This window comes from Borostomias antarcticus, assembly GCF_949987555.1.
Source record: "Borostomias antarcticus genome assembly, chromosome: 15".
Lineage (NCBI taxonomy): Eukaryota > Metazoa > Chordata > Actinopteri > Stomiiformes > Stomiidae > Borostomias > Borostomias antarcticus.
Genome location: NC_140248.1, coordinates 24,090,143 through 24,104,645, shown reverse-complemented (window position 1 = coordinate 24,104,645; position 14,503 = coordinate 24,090,143). Strand labels below are relative to the sequence as shown.

General features: G+C 48.0%; 1 protein-coding gene across 1 annotated transcript in view; it reads left to right on the top strand.

Moving 5' to 3' along the window:
* Positions 1–4,837: 4,837 nt before the first annotated feature.
* The window catches only part of ubtd2 (ubiquitin domain containing 2), a 14,410-nt gene continuing 4,744 nt past the window's right edge, over positions 4,838–14,503 (top strand). Inside the window, exons 1-2 of the mRNA XM_084450140.1 lie at positions 4,838–4,991; positions 14,064–14,300. Of these exons, the coding sequence (XP_084306266.1) occupies positions 4,922–4,991; positions 14,064–14,300 (307 nt within the window). The 5' untranslated portion in view covers positions 4,838–4,921. The remainder of the gene's footprint in view (positions 4,992–14,063; positions 14,301–14,503) is intronic.

The following is a 14,503-nucleotide window of genomic DNA, read 5'->3' as shown; positions in this document are numbered from 1 at the left end:
CAGGGCTAAACATGATTTTTCCCTTTACTTCTCCTTTAACCCGCCCTCAGCAAACCAGCTGGGGTGGCGAAGTGACACAGACTATTATGTAGCATGCGGAGCGCAGGGATTCAACGTAATATCTGAGTCTCTATTCTATCTACTCTATTCTATCCACTCTATTATATATACTCTATTCTATCTACTCTATTCTATCTACTCTATTCTATCCACTCTATTATATATACTCTATTCTATCTACTCTATTCTATCTACTCTATTCTATCTACTCTATTCTATCCACTCTATAATATATACTCTATTCTATCTACTCTATTCTATCCACTATATTCTATCCACTCTATTATATCTACTATATTTTATCCACTCTATTATATCCACTCTATTCTATCCACTCTATTATATCTACCCTATTCTATCTACTCTATTATATCCACTCTATTATATCCACTCTATTCTATCTACTCTATTCTATCCACTATATTCTATCTACTCAATTCTATCTACTCCATTCTATCCTTTCTATTATATCCACTCTATTCTATCTACTCTATTATATCCTCTCTATTCTATCCACTCTATTCTATATGCTCTATTCTATCTAGCGCAGGGATTCAACGTAATATCTGAGTCTCTATTCTATCTACTCTATTCTATCTACTCTATTCTATCCACTATATTATATCCACTCTATTATATCTACTATATTTTATCCACTCTATTATATCCACTCTATTATATCTACCCTATTCTATCTACTCTATTATATCCACTCTATTCTATCCACTATATTCTATCTACTCAATTCTATCTACTCCATTCTATCCACTCTATTATATCCACTCTATTCTATCTACTCTATTATATCCTCTCTATTCTATCCACTCTATTCTATCTGCTCTATTCTATCTACTCCATTCTATCTGCTCTGTCTCTATTGTATCTGCTCTATTCTATCTGCTCTATTCTATCTACTCAATTCTATCCACTCGATTTTATCTACTCTATTCTATCCACTATTCTATCTGATCTATTCTATTTACTCTATTCTATCTACTCTATTCTATCTACTCTATTCTATCCACTATTCTATCTCTATTCTATCCACTCTATTCTATCTCTATTTTAGCTTCTGTATTCTATCTCTATTCTAACCACTCTAGTCTATCTCTATTTAAACTATTCTATCTCTATTTTATCTACTCTATTCTCTCTACTCTATACTATCCACTATTCTATCTCTATTCTCACCACTGTATTATATCTCTATTGTAGTTACTCTATTCTATCCACTATTCTATCTCTATTCTCACCACTGTATTATATCTCTATTCTAGTTACTCTATTCTATCCACTATTCTATCTCTATTCTCACCACTCTATTCTATTTTAACTACTGGATTCTATCTCTATTTTAACTACTCTAGTCTATCTCTATTCTAACTACTCTATTCTATTTCCATTCTAACTACTATATTCTATCCACTATACTTCTATCTACTCCTTTCTATCCACTATTATATCTCTATTCTCACCACTATATTCTATCTCTATTTAAACTATTCTATCTCTATTTTATCTACTCTATACTATCCACTATTCTATCTCTATTCTCACCACTGTATTATATCTCTATTCTAGTTACTCTATTCTATCCACTATTCGATCTCTATTCTCACTGCTCTATTCTATTTTAACTACTGGATTCTATCTCTATTTTAATTACTCTAGTCTATATCTATTCTAACTACTCTATTATATATCTATTCTAGTAACTATAATCTATCCACTATTTTATCTCTATTCTCACCACTCTATTCTATCTCTATTATAACCACTGGATTCTATCTCTATTCTAATTACTCTCTCTATTCTCACCACTCTATTCTATCCCTAGTCTATCCCCTCTATTCTCTAATTTCTTAACTTTTCTTGTATTATGATATATTGCCTTACCTTTTTACACTTTATAAACAACACCAGCTTTGTAAAGCTGTTCAGAGAATAACAACTTTGTAAAGCTATTCACTGAATACCAACTTTTCTCTCTCTCCTCTCCAGTGTCCTGCCTTGCTCTGATTGGAAAGCTATCATGGACAATTGACAATTGAATGAGAATGGGCTCAATATCCTCAACATCAGATAAATGTTCAAACCAACACCTCGATAAACACCTCTGCATGATCGGTAGTGACTTAATGTCAGTCAATGGCCGGCCTAATGGTGGGGTGCAGACATAGCAGCCGGAGGCTCAGTCTGGAGTTGACAGCTGTCTGGAAATGAATCTGATCAATAGTTAAAATGGACCATTATCTATCTTTGTGTGTGTGTGTGTGTGTGTGTGTGTGTGTTTCTCTCTCTCTACTCCATCTCTCTTCTGTCAGTTTCATGTGGTCGTCCTATATGTTTCTATATCTAGTTCGGTCCATGTCTCTCTCTACTCTCATGCTGTCTTTTTCTAACCTCTCTATATCTCTGTATCTAAAACCTGGAGCTAGTGCTGCAGGTGTTAGTACAACAGCAGTGATCACCTGTGATGAGTGTGGAAATCTATTAATACATCCATGGTGGAAATAGACGGCGTACCAAATTCTGGAACTGTGGCGCCCTCTGCTGGTCTGGGAGTCTATCCACCATCATCACCACACTAGGACTGTTCCCCTCAATCTACAATAGAGGGCACCATACAACAGCTTCTGGGTCTGAGTCCAGGGTAAGACTGACAATATTACCTCCAGGCCTCAGTCTAGGATCCAGAGGTCTGAGGTCTAGTCTGAAGGCTAGAGTCTGAGGGCTAGAGTTTGAGGGCTAGAGTCTGAGGGCTAGAGTCTGAGGGCTAGAGTCTGAGGGCTAGAGTCTGAGGGCTAGAGTCTGGGGTCTAGAGTCTGAGGCCTAGAGTCTGGGGGCTAGAGTCTGGGGGCTAGAGTCTGAGGGCTAGAGTCTGAGGGCTAGAGTCTGAGGGCTAGAGTCTGAGGGCTAGAGTCTGAGGGCTAGAGTCTGAGGGCTAGAGTCTGGGGTCTAGAGTCTGAGGCCTAGAGTCTGGGGGCTAGAGTCTGGGGGCTAGAGTCTGGGGGCTAGAGTCTGAGGGCTAGAGTCTGAGGGCTAGAGTCTGAGGGCTAGAGTCTGGGGTCTAGTCTGAGGTTTAGAGTCTGAAGGCTAGAGTCTGGGGTCTAGAGTCTGGGGTCTAGAGTCTGGGGGCTAGAGTCTGAGGGCTAGAGTCTGAGGGCTAGAGTCTGAGGGCTAGAGTCTGAGGGCTAGAGTCTGAGGGCTAGAGTCTGAGGGCTAGAGTCTGGGGTCTACTCTGGGGTCTAGAGTCTGAGGTCTAGAGTCTGAGGTTTAGAGTCTGAGGGCTAGAGTCGGGACTGTTCCCCTCAACCTACAATAGAGGGCACCACACAACAGCTTCTGGGTCTGAAAGTCCGAGCTAAGACTGTAATAATACCTCCAGGCCTCGGTCTAGACTCTGGCGGTTAGTCTGAGGGCTATGGTTGGGGTCTAGAGTCTGAGGTCTAGAGTCTGAGTTCGGGAGTCTGAGGTCCAGAGTCTGGGGGCTAGAGTCTGAGGTCTAGAGTCTGGGGACTAGAGTCTGAGGTGGGTCTGGTCTGCATCTGGCTGCCCTTGGGGGAAGGATGACTGGATGGGTTAAGAGGAGAGAAAATTCCATCAGTGACCAACTGTGTGTGTGTGTGTGTGTGTGTGTGTGTGTGTGTTTGTGTGTGTGTTTGTGTGTGCGTGCGTGCGTGCGTGTGTGTGTTAGAGTGTCAAGCTGTGTGACAAATAAAGACTTCTCTTTCACTGTAGCACCTGCTATCAGGACAACTGGATTTTTCCCTCAGTAAGGATTTCTCCAGAGTGCTGACTTGGTAACACGCCTCCTCCTTTCTGGGATGCACAAATCCCTGAGGCGTAGCTTTGGAGACTTCGGAGGTGTAGCTTTAACTCGTGGAAAGAGTGATATCCCATCACAGAAGATCCCTGTGTGCTCAACTCGAGCGTCTATTGTCTGTGGTTGCCATAGCGAAGGATCAGGTGATCTCAGGCCTGTCAAGGTTGGAGTGCCTCGCCAACATTCCAGGATTTTCCCCAGAGTTGTGGGTTCAAGAATCCGGCTGGATTCCGGAAGACCGTGCAGACTCCCCGCTGTAGCAGCACAACTCCCTCTGTCCTATCACACACACACACCACAGTCTACATTAACACCACACACACACGCACGCACGCACACACACACACAAACACACACACACACACACACACACACAAACACACAAACACACAAACACACACACACACGCACACAATGGCATTTCAATGCATTTGTGATTATCACTAAATCATCTCCTGTCTAGTTCCTCTGATGTTAATCACGGAATGCTACAGAGATTAAAAGAGATACCCGGAGACTGCTCTTCCCTATCATTTCATCTTCACATTGTCCTCTTTAAATCACATGTTCTTCACCTCTGTGCAGTCTTTGGTCCAGATAGGGGTCACCTTGCTATGATGTGTGTGTGTGTGTGTGTGTGTGTGTGTGTGTGTGTGTGTGTGCAGTGTTAGTGTGTGCGTGCATACATGTGTGTACAGTGTGTGTGTGTGTGTGTGTGTGTGTGTGTATATATATGTGTGTCTGTGTGTGTGTGTGTGCATATATATGTGTGTGTGTGTGTGTGTGTGTGTGTGCATATATGTGTGTGTGTGTGTGTGTTTGCATATGTGTGTGTGTGTGTGTGTGTGTGTGTGCGCATACACACCCCGCCTCCTCCCCCAGCTGATGCTCCTGCCCCTGTCAGTGTCTATTCTGAGGCCGAGCTGATCAGGCAGGGGGGAAAGAGAGACACCAGAGAGAGGGTCTGGTCTGCGGGGGGAAAGAGAGACGCCAGAGAGAGGGTCTGGTCTGCGGGGGTAGGCAGCCAAAACATCCATGGGTGGTTGTGTGGGCAGTCACCACGATTCTTCAGGCAGCTTAAACGAGAATTCAGACGGAACCGGAGGTAAGGTTGAGTTCTGTTACACTCGGGCTTTGTTTCAGGCGATAGTTGAGTGATTTTGGGGCTGGAGCTGCTCTCTGAATGCGTCTTACCGTCCTCCTCTAACGCTAACGTTACCTTCTCCTCCTTACAGACGCATAGCACATCGTGGCGGCCGCAAACAGAAACCTCCTTTATGGACCCAGTTGCGTTACGTGTACTAGTCTACTTGCAAAGCACAGTTGATAATATTCAGGATGTTCGGCGGGCCGTGTCCAGATCCCTTTGTCTCCCCTGATATGCGTGTTATGTTCTCGTCCGCTAACCGGTTAGCATCTCAGAGCTAGCTAACCCAGGATCTGGGTCATGGGTAGAGAGGGGATGTTAATGCAGAGCACGATGCCTTTATCTGGTGCTTAACTGAACATGTTTGCATTTCCCTTGAATTGTGTAGCTTAAGGATACATATTTGGCGATATTATGTCACTGTTTTATATACTCTGTGCATATATATGCATCTATAGCTACATTAGGAAGTGTTTCAGCTGAAGGAGGAGGATTTTTTTGAGGGGGGGGGGGTTGCGTTATTTCGGTGCAATAACGGTCAGCCTCGTTTGAGACCAAAACATCAACTATCTCCTCTTAATAAACATTATAACATACATATGATGCATGCATATAGTCAAGGCCTGCTGTTATATATAAGTGGCGTACAGTTATTTGATACAGCAGTCTTTCGTATAACAGGGGAAATGATGGGCTTGTTGAGACTGTTATGGCCATTATTGTTTGGCAGTGCTATTTGCTGCATGCCCTGGTTTCCGGTAGGTTTCCGGTAGGTTTCCGGTGTGTGGGGGTGCAGATGTTGTTTCAGCTAGAGCTGCGGTGATACGAGACAGTTTCAGGGGGAAGTGGCATCGATCTTTCCACACAAAGGAGTCTGACAGCTTTTCTTGTATAGATCATTTAGTCCTTTGCAGCTTATTGATAAGGCTACGCCTACAGTATGTCATTGATCAGGCTACACGTCAGCTAGTTATGGATCTTCATTCGGGCTGATATTGCCCACCTTTTCAAGACCTGTAAAATGGGGAGCATGCTGAAAGACCACCCTGGCCTCCACACACAGAGAGATGATAGCTGTAGGTTACAATGGTACCGTTACTAGGGCATAGTTCTAGTGCTGGTGATAACCTCAATGTCAGAACTATTGCCGTGCTCTCTCTCTCTCTCTCTCTCTCTCTCTCTCTCTCTCTCTCTCTCTCCTCAAAGCGGTGTCTGTCTGCCCGTGTGTATCAACCTAGGTCCACTGCGGTACTAGCCTAATGGACACAACCTCCAATCAGTAGACCAGGATGGTAGAGGGGTTGGTCTGGTAGAGAGGTTGGTCTGGTAGAGGGGTTGGTCTGGTAGCGTGGTTGGTCTGGTAGAGAGGTTGGTCTGGTAGAGAGGGGTTGGTCTGGTAGAGAGGTTGGTCTGGTAGAGAGAGGTTGGTCTGGTAGAGAGGGGTTGGTCTGGTAGAGAGGTTGGTCTGGTAGAGAGGTTGGTCTGGTAGAGGGGTTGGTCTGGTAGAGGGGTTGGTCTGGTAGAGAGGGGTTGGTCTGGTAGAGAGAGGTTGGTCTGGTAGAGAGGTTGGTCTGGTAGAGGGGTTGGTCTGGTAGAGAGGGGTTGGTCTGGTAGAGGGGTTGGTCTGGTAGAGAGGAGCTGGTGTGATAGAGAGGGGTTGGTCTGGTAGAGGGGTTGGTCTGGTAGAGAGGGGTTGGTCTGGTAGAGAGGGGTTGGTCTGATAGAGGGGTTGGTCTGGTAGAGAGGTTGGTCTGGTAGAGAGGGGTTGGTCTGGTAGAGAGGGGTTGGTCTGGTAGAGAGGTTGGTCTGGTAGAGAGGGGTTGGTCTGGTAGAGGGGTTGGTCTGGTAGAGGGGTTGGTCTGGTAGAGAGGGGTTGGTCTGGTAGAGGGGTTGGTCTGGTAGAGGGGTTGGTCTGGTAGAGAGGTTGGTCTGGTAGAGGGGTTGGTCTGGTAGAGGGGTTGGTCTGGTAGAGAGGGGTTGGTCTGGTAGAGGGGTTGGTCTGGTAGAGGGGTTGGTCTGGTAGAGAGGTTGGTCTGGTAGAGGGGTTGGTCTGGTAGAGGGGTAGAGGGGTTGGTCTGGTAGAGGGGTTGGTCTGGTAGAGAGGGGTTGGTCTGGTAGAGAGAGGTTGGTCTGGTAGAGGGGTTGGTCTGGTAGAGGGGTTGGTCTGGTAGAGAGGTTGGTCTGGTAGAGAGAGGTTGGTCTGGTAGAGGGGTTGGTCTGGTAGAGGGGTTGGTCTGGTAGAGAGGTTGGTCTTGTAGAGGGGTTGGTCTGGTAGAGAGGTTGGTCTGGTAGAGGGGTTGGTCTGGTAGAGGGGTTGGTCTGGTAGAGAGGTTGGTCTGGTAGAGGGGTTGGTCTGGTAGAGGGGTTGGTCTGGTAGAGTGGTTGGTCTGGTAGAGGGGTTGGTCTGGTAGAGGGGTTGGTCTGGTAGAGGGGTTGGTCTGGTAGAGAGGTTGGTCTGGTAGAGGGGTTGGTCTGATAGAGAGGTTGGTCTGGTAGAGGGGTTGGTCTGGTAGAGGGGTTGGTCTGGTAGAGGGGTAGGTCTGGTAGAGGGGTAGGTCTGGTAGAGGGGTTGGTCTGGTAGAGGGGTTGGTCTGGTAGAGGGGTTGGTCTGGTAGAGAGGTTGGTCTGGTAGAGAGGGGTTGGTCTGGTAGAGGGGTTGGTCTGGTAGAGAGGGGTTGGTCTGGTAGAGGGGTTGGTCTGGTAGAGGGGTTGGTCTGGTAGAGAGGGGTTGGTCTGGTAGAGGGGTTGGTCTGGTAGAGAGGGGTTGGTCTGGTAGAGGGGTTGGTCTGGTAGAGAGGTTGGTCTGGTAGAGAGGGGTTGGTCTGGTAGAGGGGTTGGTCTGGTAGAGGGGTTGGTCTGGTAGAGAGGGGTTGGTCTGGTAGAGGGGTTGGTCTGGTAGAGGGGTTGGTCTGGTAGAGAGGTTGGTCTGGTAGAGGGGTTGGTCTGGTAGAGGGGTAGAGGGGTTGGTCTGGTAGAGGGGTTGGTCTGGTAGAGAGGGGTTGGTCTGGTAGAGAGAGGTTGGTCTGGTAGAGGGGTTGGTCTGGTAGAGGGGTTGGTCTGGTAGAGAGGTTGGTCTGGTAGAGAGAGGTTGGTCTGGTAGAGGGGTTGGTCTGGTAGAGGGGTTGGTCTGGTAGAGAGGTTGGTCTTGTAGAGGGGTTGGTCTGGTAGAGAGGTTGGTCTGGTAGAGGGGTTGGTCTGGTAGAGGGGTTGGTCTGGTAGAGAGGTTGGTCTGGTAGAGGGGTTGGTCTGATAGAGAGGGGTGGGTCTGGTAAAGGGGTTGGTCTGGTAGAGGGGTTGGTCTGGTAGAGGGGTTGGTCTGGTAGAGTGGTTGGTCTGGTAGAGGGGTTGGTCTGGTAGAGGGGTTGGTCTGGTAGAGAGGTTGGTCTGGTAGAGGGGTTGGTCTGGTAGAGAGGGGTTGGTCTGTTAGAGAGGTTGGTCTGGTAGAGGGGTTGGTCTGGTAGAGGGGTGGTCTGGTAGAGGGGTTGGTCTAGGGCAGTGGGGCTGGGCTAGGTTGGTCTGGGGAAAGGGTCTAGGGTTGGGCCGGTCTAGGCTGGGGGAGTGGGGTTGGTCTGGTAGTGAGGGGTGGGTATAGGGGAGAGGGGTTGGTCTGGTAGTGAGGGGTGGGTATAGGGGAGAGGGGTTGGTCTGGTAGTGAGGGGTGGGTATAGGGGAGTGGTCTGGTAGTGAGGGGTGGGTATAGGGGAGAGGGGTTGGTCTGGTAGTGAGGGGTGGGTATAGGGGTTGGTCTGGTAGTGAGGGGTGGGTATAGGGGTTGGTCTGGTAGTGAGGGGTGGGTATAGGGGAGAGGGGTTGGTCTGGTAGTGAGGGGTGGGTATAGGGCAGAGGGGTTGGTCTGGTAGTGAGGGGTGGGTATAGGGGAGTGGTCTGGTAGTGAGGGGTGGGTATAGGGGAGAGGGGTTGGTCTGGTAGTGAGGGGTGGGTATAGGGGAGAGGGGTTGGTCTGGTAGTGAGGGGTGGGTATAGGGCAGAGGGGTTGGTCTGGTAGTGAGGGGTGGGTATAGGGGAGAGGGGTTGGTCTGGTAGTGAGGGGTGGGTATAGGGGTTGGTCTGGTAGTGAGGGGTGGGTATAGGGGAGAGGGGTTGGTCTGGTAGTGAGGGGTGGGTATAGGGGTTGGTCTGGTAGTGAGGGGTGGGTATAGGGGAGAGGGGTTGGTCTGGTAGTGAGGGGTGGGTATAGGGGAGTGGTCTGGTAGTGAGGGGTGGGTATAGGGGAGTGGTCTGGTAGTGAGGGGTGGGTATAGGGGAGAGGGGTTTGGCTGGGCTGGGCTCGGCTTCCTCCGGATGCTTTTGCAGCGGTTTGTGGCAGCGGAACATGATAAGCTCTTCTGTTGCTCTCTCATCGTAGCCCATATGCATCACCATGTTAGAGCCTTGCATTTAGGCCTACGCTATATGATGTCATTTTACCACAGAATTATTTGTGTACCTGTGTGTGTGTGAGTGTGTGAGTGTGTGTGTGCTGAAACCAGATGCCACCTGCCAGTGTTGCATTATGCAGTATGTGAAAGGGCTCAGACCACCTCCTTCCTTCTCTCCTCCTCTCCTTCCTCCTCCTCCTTTCTCTCCTCTCCTCTCTTTCCTTCTTTCCGTGCCCCTCATGCCTCCGAACCTGCTCAGACCAGTTGTCATGACATTCAGAGTGGGGTTCTGACTGTGTCACCGGATATGATGTAACTTCCTGTGTCTGACCCACATGAAAACAATACAAAATCACCTTCCATCATGCACACATCCTTGTCTTTCTGCCTGCCTGCCTATAAGTCTGTCTTTCTTTCTGTCTGTCTGTCTGTCTGTCTGTCTGTCTGTCTGTCTGTCTGTCTGTCTGTCTGTCTGTCTGTCTGTCTGTCTGCCTCTCAGTCTGCCTGTCTGCCTGTCTGTCTGACTGTCAGTCTGCCTGTCTGCCTGTAAGTCTGTCTGTCTGTCTGCCTGCCTGCCTGTCTGTCTGTCTGTGTGACCCTCCTTATGTGATCAGGGACAGGCAGGTGGACATACACAGGCAGTGAAATGGATAGAACACGACTATCTTTCTGCACACGTGCATGTGTAGACATACACCCCAGCCATGAGCCGGCCTGTTCCCCTTCTACACCCGAGCTGCTGCTGTTCTCCAGATGGCTCTCATTAGAGCTTCTAGTGGGAGAAGAACGTTCCCACATTCTACCCCCTCCAGTCCTGGTTCCACGTTCTAGATCTACCACTCCAGATCCTGATCCTCCTGGTTCCACGTACCACGTTCTAGATCTACACCTCTCTAGACCCTCCAGTCCTGGTTCCACGTTCTAGATCTACCACTCCAGACCCTGCTCCTGGTTCCAGGCTCCAGAGTAGGAGCAGGAACAGCCTAGCATAGTGCTACATCCTAGCATAGCGCTACATATAACCTAGCAAAATACTAATATAGCCTAGCAAAGTACTACATTTAGCCTAGCATAGTACTATATAGCCTAGCATAGTACTACATCCTAGCATAGTGCTACATATAACCTAGCAAAATACTAATATAGCCTAGCATAGTACTATATATAGCCTAGCATAGTACTATATATAGCCTAGCATAGTACTATATATAGCCTAGCATAGTACTATATATAGCTTAGCATCGTTGTCTACCTGCTGCTTCATATGACTCCTGCAGTGTTCAAGGAGAGAGAGGTATTCTCACTCTGGGTAGAGCTGAATTATACTTGTAGATGGAGAAGAGAGGGTCCTCCTGCTCTAGTCAACACGTGTCCAAGTGTGTGTGTGTGTGTGTGTGTGTGTGTGTGTGTGTGTGTGTGTGTGTGTGTGTGTGTGTTTGTGTGTGTCAGGTGATCTCTGTTGTTCCTTGTCTCTTAATCCAGGGTAACTGTGGTGCAGCAAGATGTCTAATATGGCAGACAGATGTTTCCTGCTACACCACCCTCCTGTGTGTGTGTGTGTGTGTGTGTGTGTGTGTGTGTGTGTGTTATTGTTTACACTTGGCAGGAGGTGAATTTGGGTGAGGACTTGAGACAGAATGCTGTTCCTCTGATAGCTGTGTGTGTCTGTCTCTGTGTCTGTCTGTCTGTGTGTGTGTGTGTGTGTGTGTCTGTGTCTGTGTGTGTGCGTGTCTTTGTGTGTGTGTGTGCGTGTCTTTGTGTCTGTGTGTGTCTGTGCGTGTCTGTGTGTGTGCGTGTCTGTGTGTGTCTGTCTCTGTGTCTGTCTGTGTCTGTCTGTGTGTGTGTGTGTGTGTGTGTGTGTGTGTGCGCATGTCTGTGTCTGTCTGTCTGTGTGTGTGTGTGTGTGTGTGTGTGTGTGTGTGTGTGTGTGTGTGTGTGTGTGTGTCTGTGTGTGTCCATGCATGAACTGCGGAAGCTGAGCTTGAGGAGGAGCGGACAAACTGACAGATGCTGTAAGAGAGAGAAGAGAGAGAGGAGGTAGAGAGAAAGAGGAGGTAGAGAGAGAGAGGAGGTAGAGAAAGAGGACGTAGAGAGAGAGGAGGTAGAGAAAGAGGAGGTAGAGAGAGAGGAGGTAGAGAGAGGAGGTGGAGAGAGAGGAGGTGGAGAGAGAGGAGGTAGGTAGAGAGAGAGGAGGTGGAGAGAGGAGGTGGAGAGAGGAGGTGGAGAGAGGAGGTGGAGAGAGGAGGTAGAGAGAGAGGAGGTAGAGAGAGAGGAGGTAGAGAGAGAGGAGGTAGAGAGAGAAGAGGTAGAGAGAGAAGAGGTAGAGAGAGGAGGAGGTAGAGAGAGAGTAGGTCGAGAGAAGAGAAGGAGAGAGGAGGTAGAGAGAGAAGGCGAGAGGAGGTAGAGAGATATGAAGATTGTTTATCAGACAGACAGGTGCTGAAGGGTGTACAGTCATTCCAACTGCAATACTTCATCCTACCGTATGGTGAGAGCAGATAATAAATAATTACAACCCGCAACCACGAGGGGCAGTAGAGCACTGCTACAGGGGCAGTAGAGCACTGCTACAGGGGCAGTAGAACTGCTACTAATGACAAGCTGGTTGCCGTCACTTATACAGTAACGTACGTTTCTCAGTTTGACCGGTCGAAATTGCAAACTGCTTTTTTTTGGATTAGCTACAGCAGAGACAGTAGCCTACATAAAATTGGTTGTTTGAGGGGATATTACCAACTGATTGAACTCCATTCATTCTTTAGATTCAAAGTTTAGAAACTCAGAAATACCTAATTTTCAAGCCATATTTTCAACGATGCAGTCAGAGGAAAGACATACACATACAATACATATAATCAATAAATAGCACTAATCCAGTGAGGACTTTTATTTCAACTCGTATTTACCAATGCATGATACATTTATTCGACTCAAGGCATGCCCAAACACAGCTGTGCAAGTGGTACAATTGTTAGAGCAGAAGACTTGTAAGTAACATAAGGCTTGTGTGTTCAGCTCCTCGTCCTACCATTTGATGTCTGAGTAGGTCAGTGATTCCCACAGGATTTTGTGAGACTATGGAGGGTGGACCTCTAACCCTCTACTGCACTTGGAGAGCAAAATCAAGAAGGTAGAATAACAATTTAATCATAAACACTTTTGGTTATGAAAGGGGATGACATTGGCAAAAAAAAGTCACACCCACAAAGCATGGTAAACGAGACAGAACTTTAATGTTCGGAACCTGACCTTGAGCTATTTACATGCATTTTCACATTAACTACAACCTAAGTTTCACTCTGCATAAAAAAATGATATATACACACACTGTTTACAAAGACAAAGATAACAAATAAAAATCTACCTTTCTAAAAGATTCAATTTCCAGTATCACAAGTAACATATGTAGTGACAGTCTAACGCCTTGTGCACATTATTGCGTTACGTTGCGACGGAAGTCATTAATCTCTATGGGGCCACTGCGTTGATGCGCTGAACTGTTCTGCGTTGCGCTCGTATCCGTCAGGGTGCGGCAACACGTTCAAATATCTCAACAGGTTATGCTTCGTGCCAGTTGTATGGGAAGTACAGTAGGAATTTGGAGTTGGAATTAACATCACACGAGTTGACTGTGTTCCAGAAACAAAAGGCAAAAAACACTTTAGCCTGATCATTGTAGTCTAGCCAAGTTAGCAATACCAGATAACAGTGCACTTTGCGCTATATTCTGTAAGGGTGTAGCCAGGCCTAGCCAGGTTAGTTAGGGTTTGCCACCACAGATGGAAAACTGCACATTCCACACACTTGGTACGGACTCACTGTGCGAACCACACAACTCACCTTGCTGGAAATAGTACAGGTCTTTGTGCAAAGCCTATATAGCACTGTGCACTACACTAGAGGGGATATCAGAGAGTACTACAGAGTACACGGCTGAGCATAGTAGCGTGTCCAGCACAGGAGCTGCTAGGGTTACACTGAGGATGTCACCAGACTCTCAGCCTATCGATTGCCACCGTACATTCTTCCTCTCCTCTCCCCCCTCTCTGTCTCCCTCCTCTCATCTTTCCCTCTCTATTTCTCTCCCTCCGTTTCTCATTCCGCCTCTCCCCTGCTCTCTCTCCCCCCCCCCCCAACTCAACTTTTAATTCTAACGTCCTTCTCCCTCTCCCTCACCTCTCCTTCATTTGAACTCTTTCCAGCCTCTCTCTCTGGGTCTCTCTCTGGGTCTCTCTCTGAGTCTCTCTCTGAGTCTAGCTGGTTGACTGAAGCCTGTCCTCCTCTCTCTCTGAGTCTCTCTCTGGGTCTCTCTCTGAGTCTCTCTCTGGGTCTCTCTCTGAGTCTCTCTCTGAGTCTCTCTCTGGGTCTCTCTCTGAGTCTCTCTCTGGGTCTCTCTCTGAGTCTAGCTGGTTGACTGAAGCCTGTCCTCTCTCTCTGAGTCTCTCTGAGTCTCTCTCTGAGTCTCTCTCTGAGTCTCTCTCTGAGTCTCTCTCTGAGTCTCTCTCTGAGTCTAGCTGGTTAACTGAAGCATGTCCTCCTCTCTCTCTGAGTCTCTCTCTGAGTCTCTCTCTGAGTCTCTCTCTGAGTCTCTCTCTGAGTCTCTCTCTGAGTCTAGCTGGTTGACTGAAGCATGTCCCTGTCTCTATTCCAGTTGCTCTGGGGCGTAACCAGCCCCTGAAGAGAGACAAGCCCAAATGGAAGAGTGACTACCCCATGACGGACGGACAGCTGCGCAGCAAGAGGGATGAGTTCTGGGACACAGCGCCGGCCTTCGAGGGCAGGAAGGAGATCTGGGACGCCCTCAAGGCCGCCGCTCACGCCTTCGAGAGCAACGAGCACGAGCTGGCGCAGGCCATCATCGACGGAGCCAGCATCACCCTGCCGCACGGTGAGACACACACACTCACACACATACACACACATACACACACACACACTCACACACATACACACACACATATCAGCATAACCCTGCCGCACGGTGAGACACACACACACACACACACACTCACACACATACACACTCACACACATACACACTCACACACATACACACACACACATATCAGCATAACACTGCCGCACGGTGAG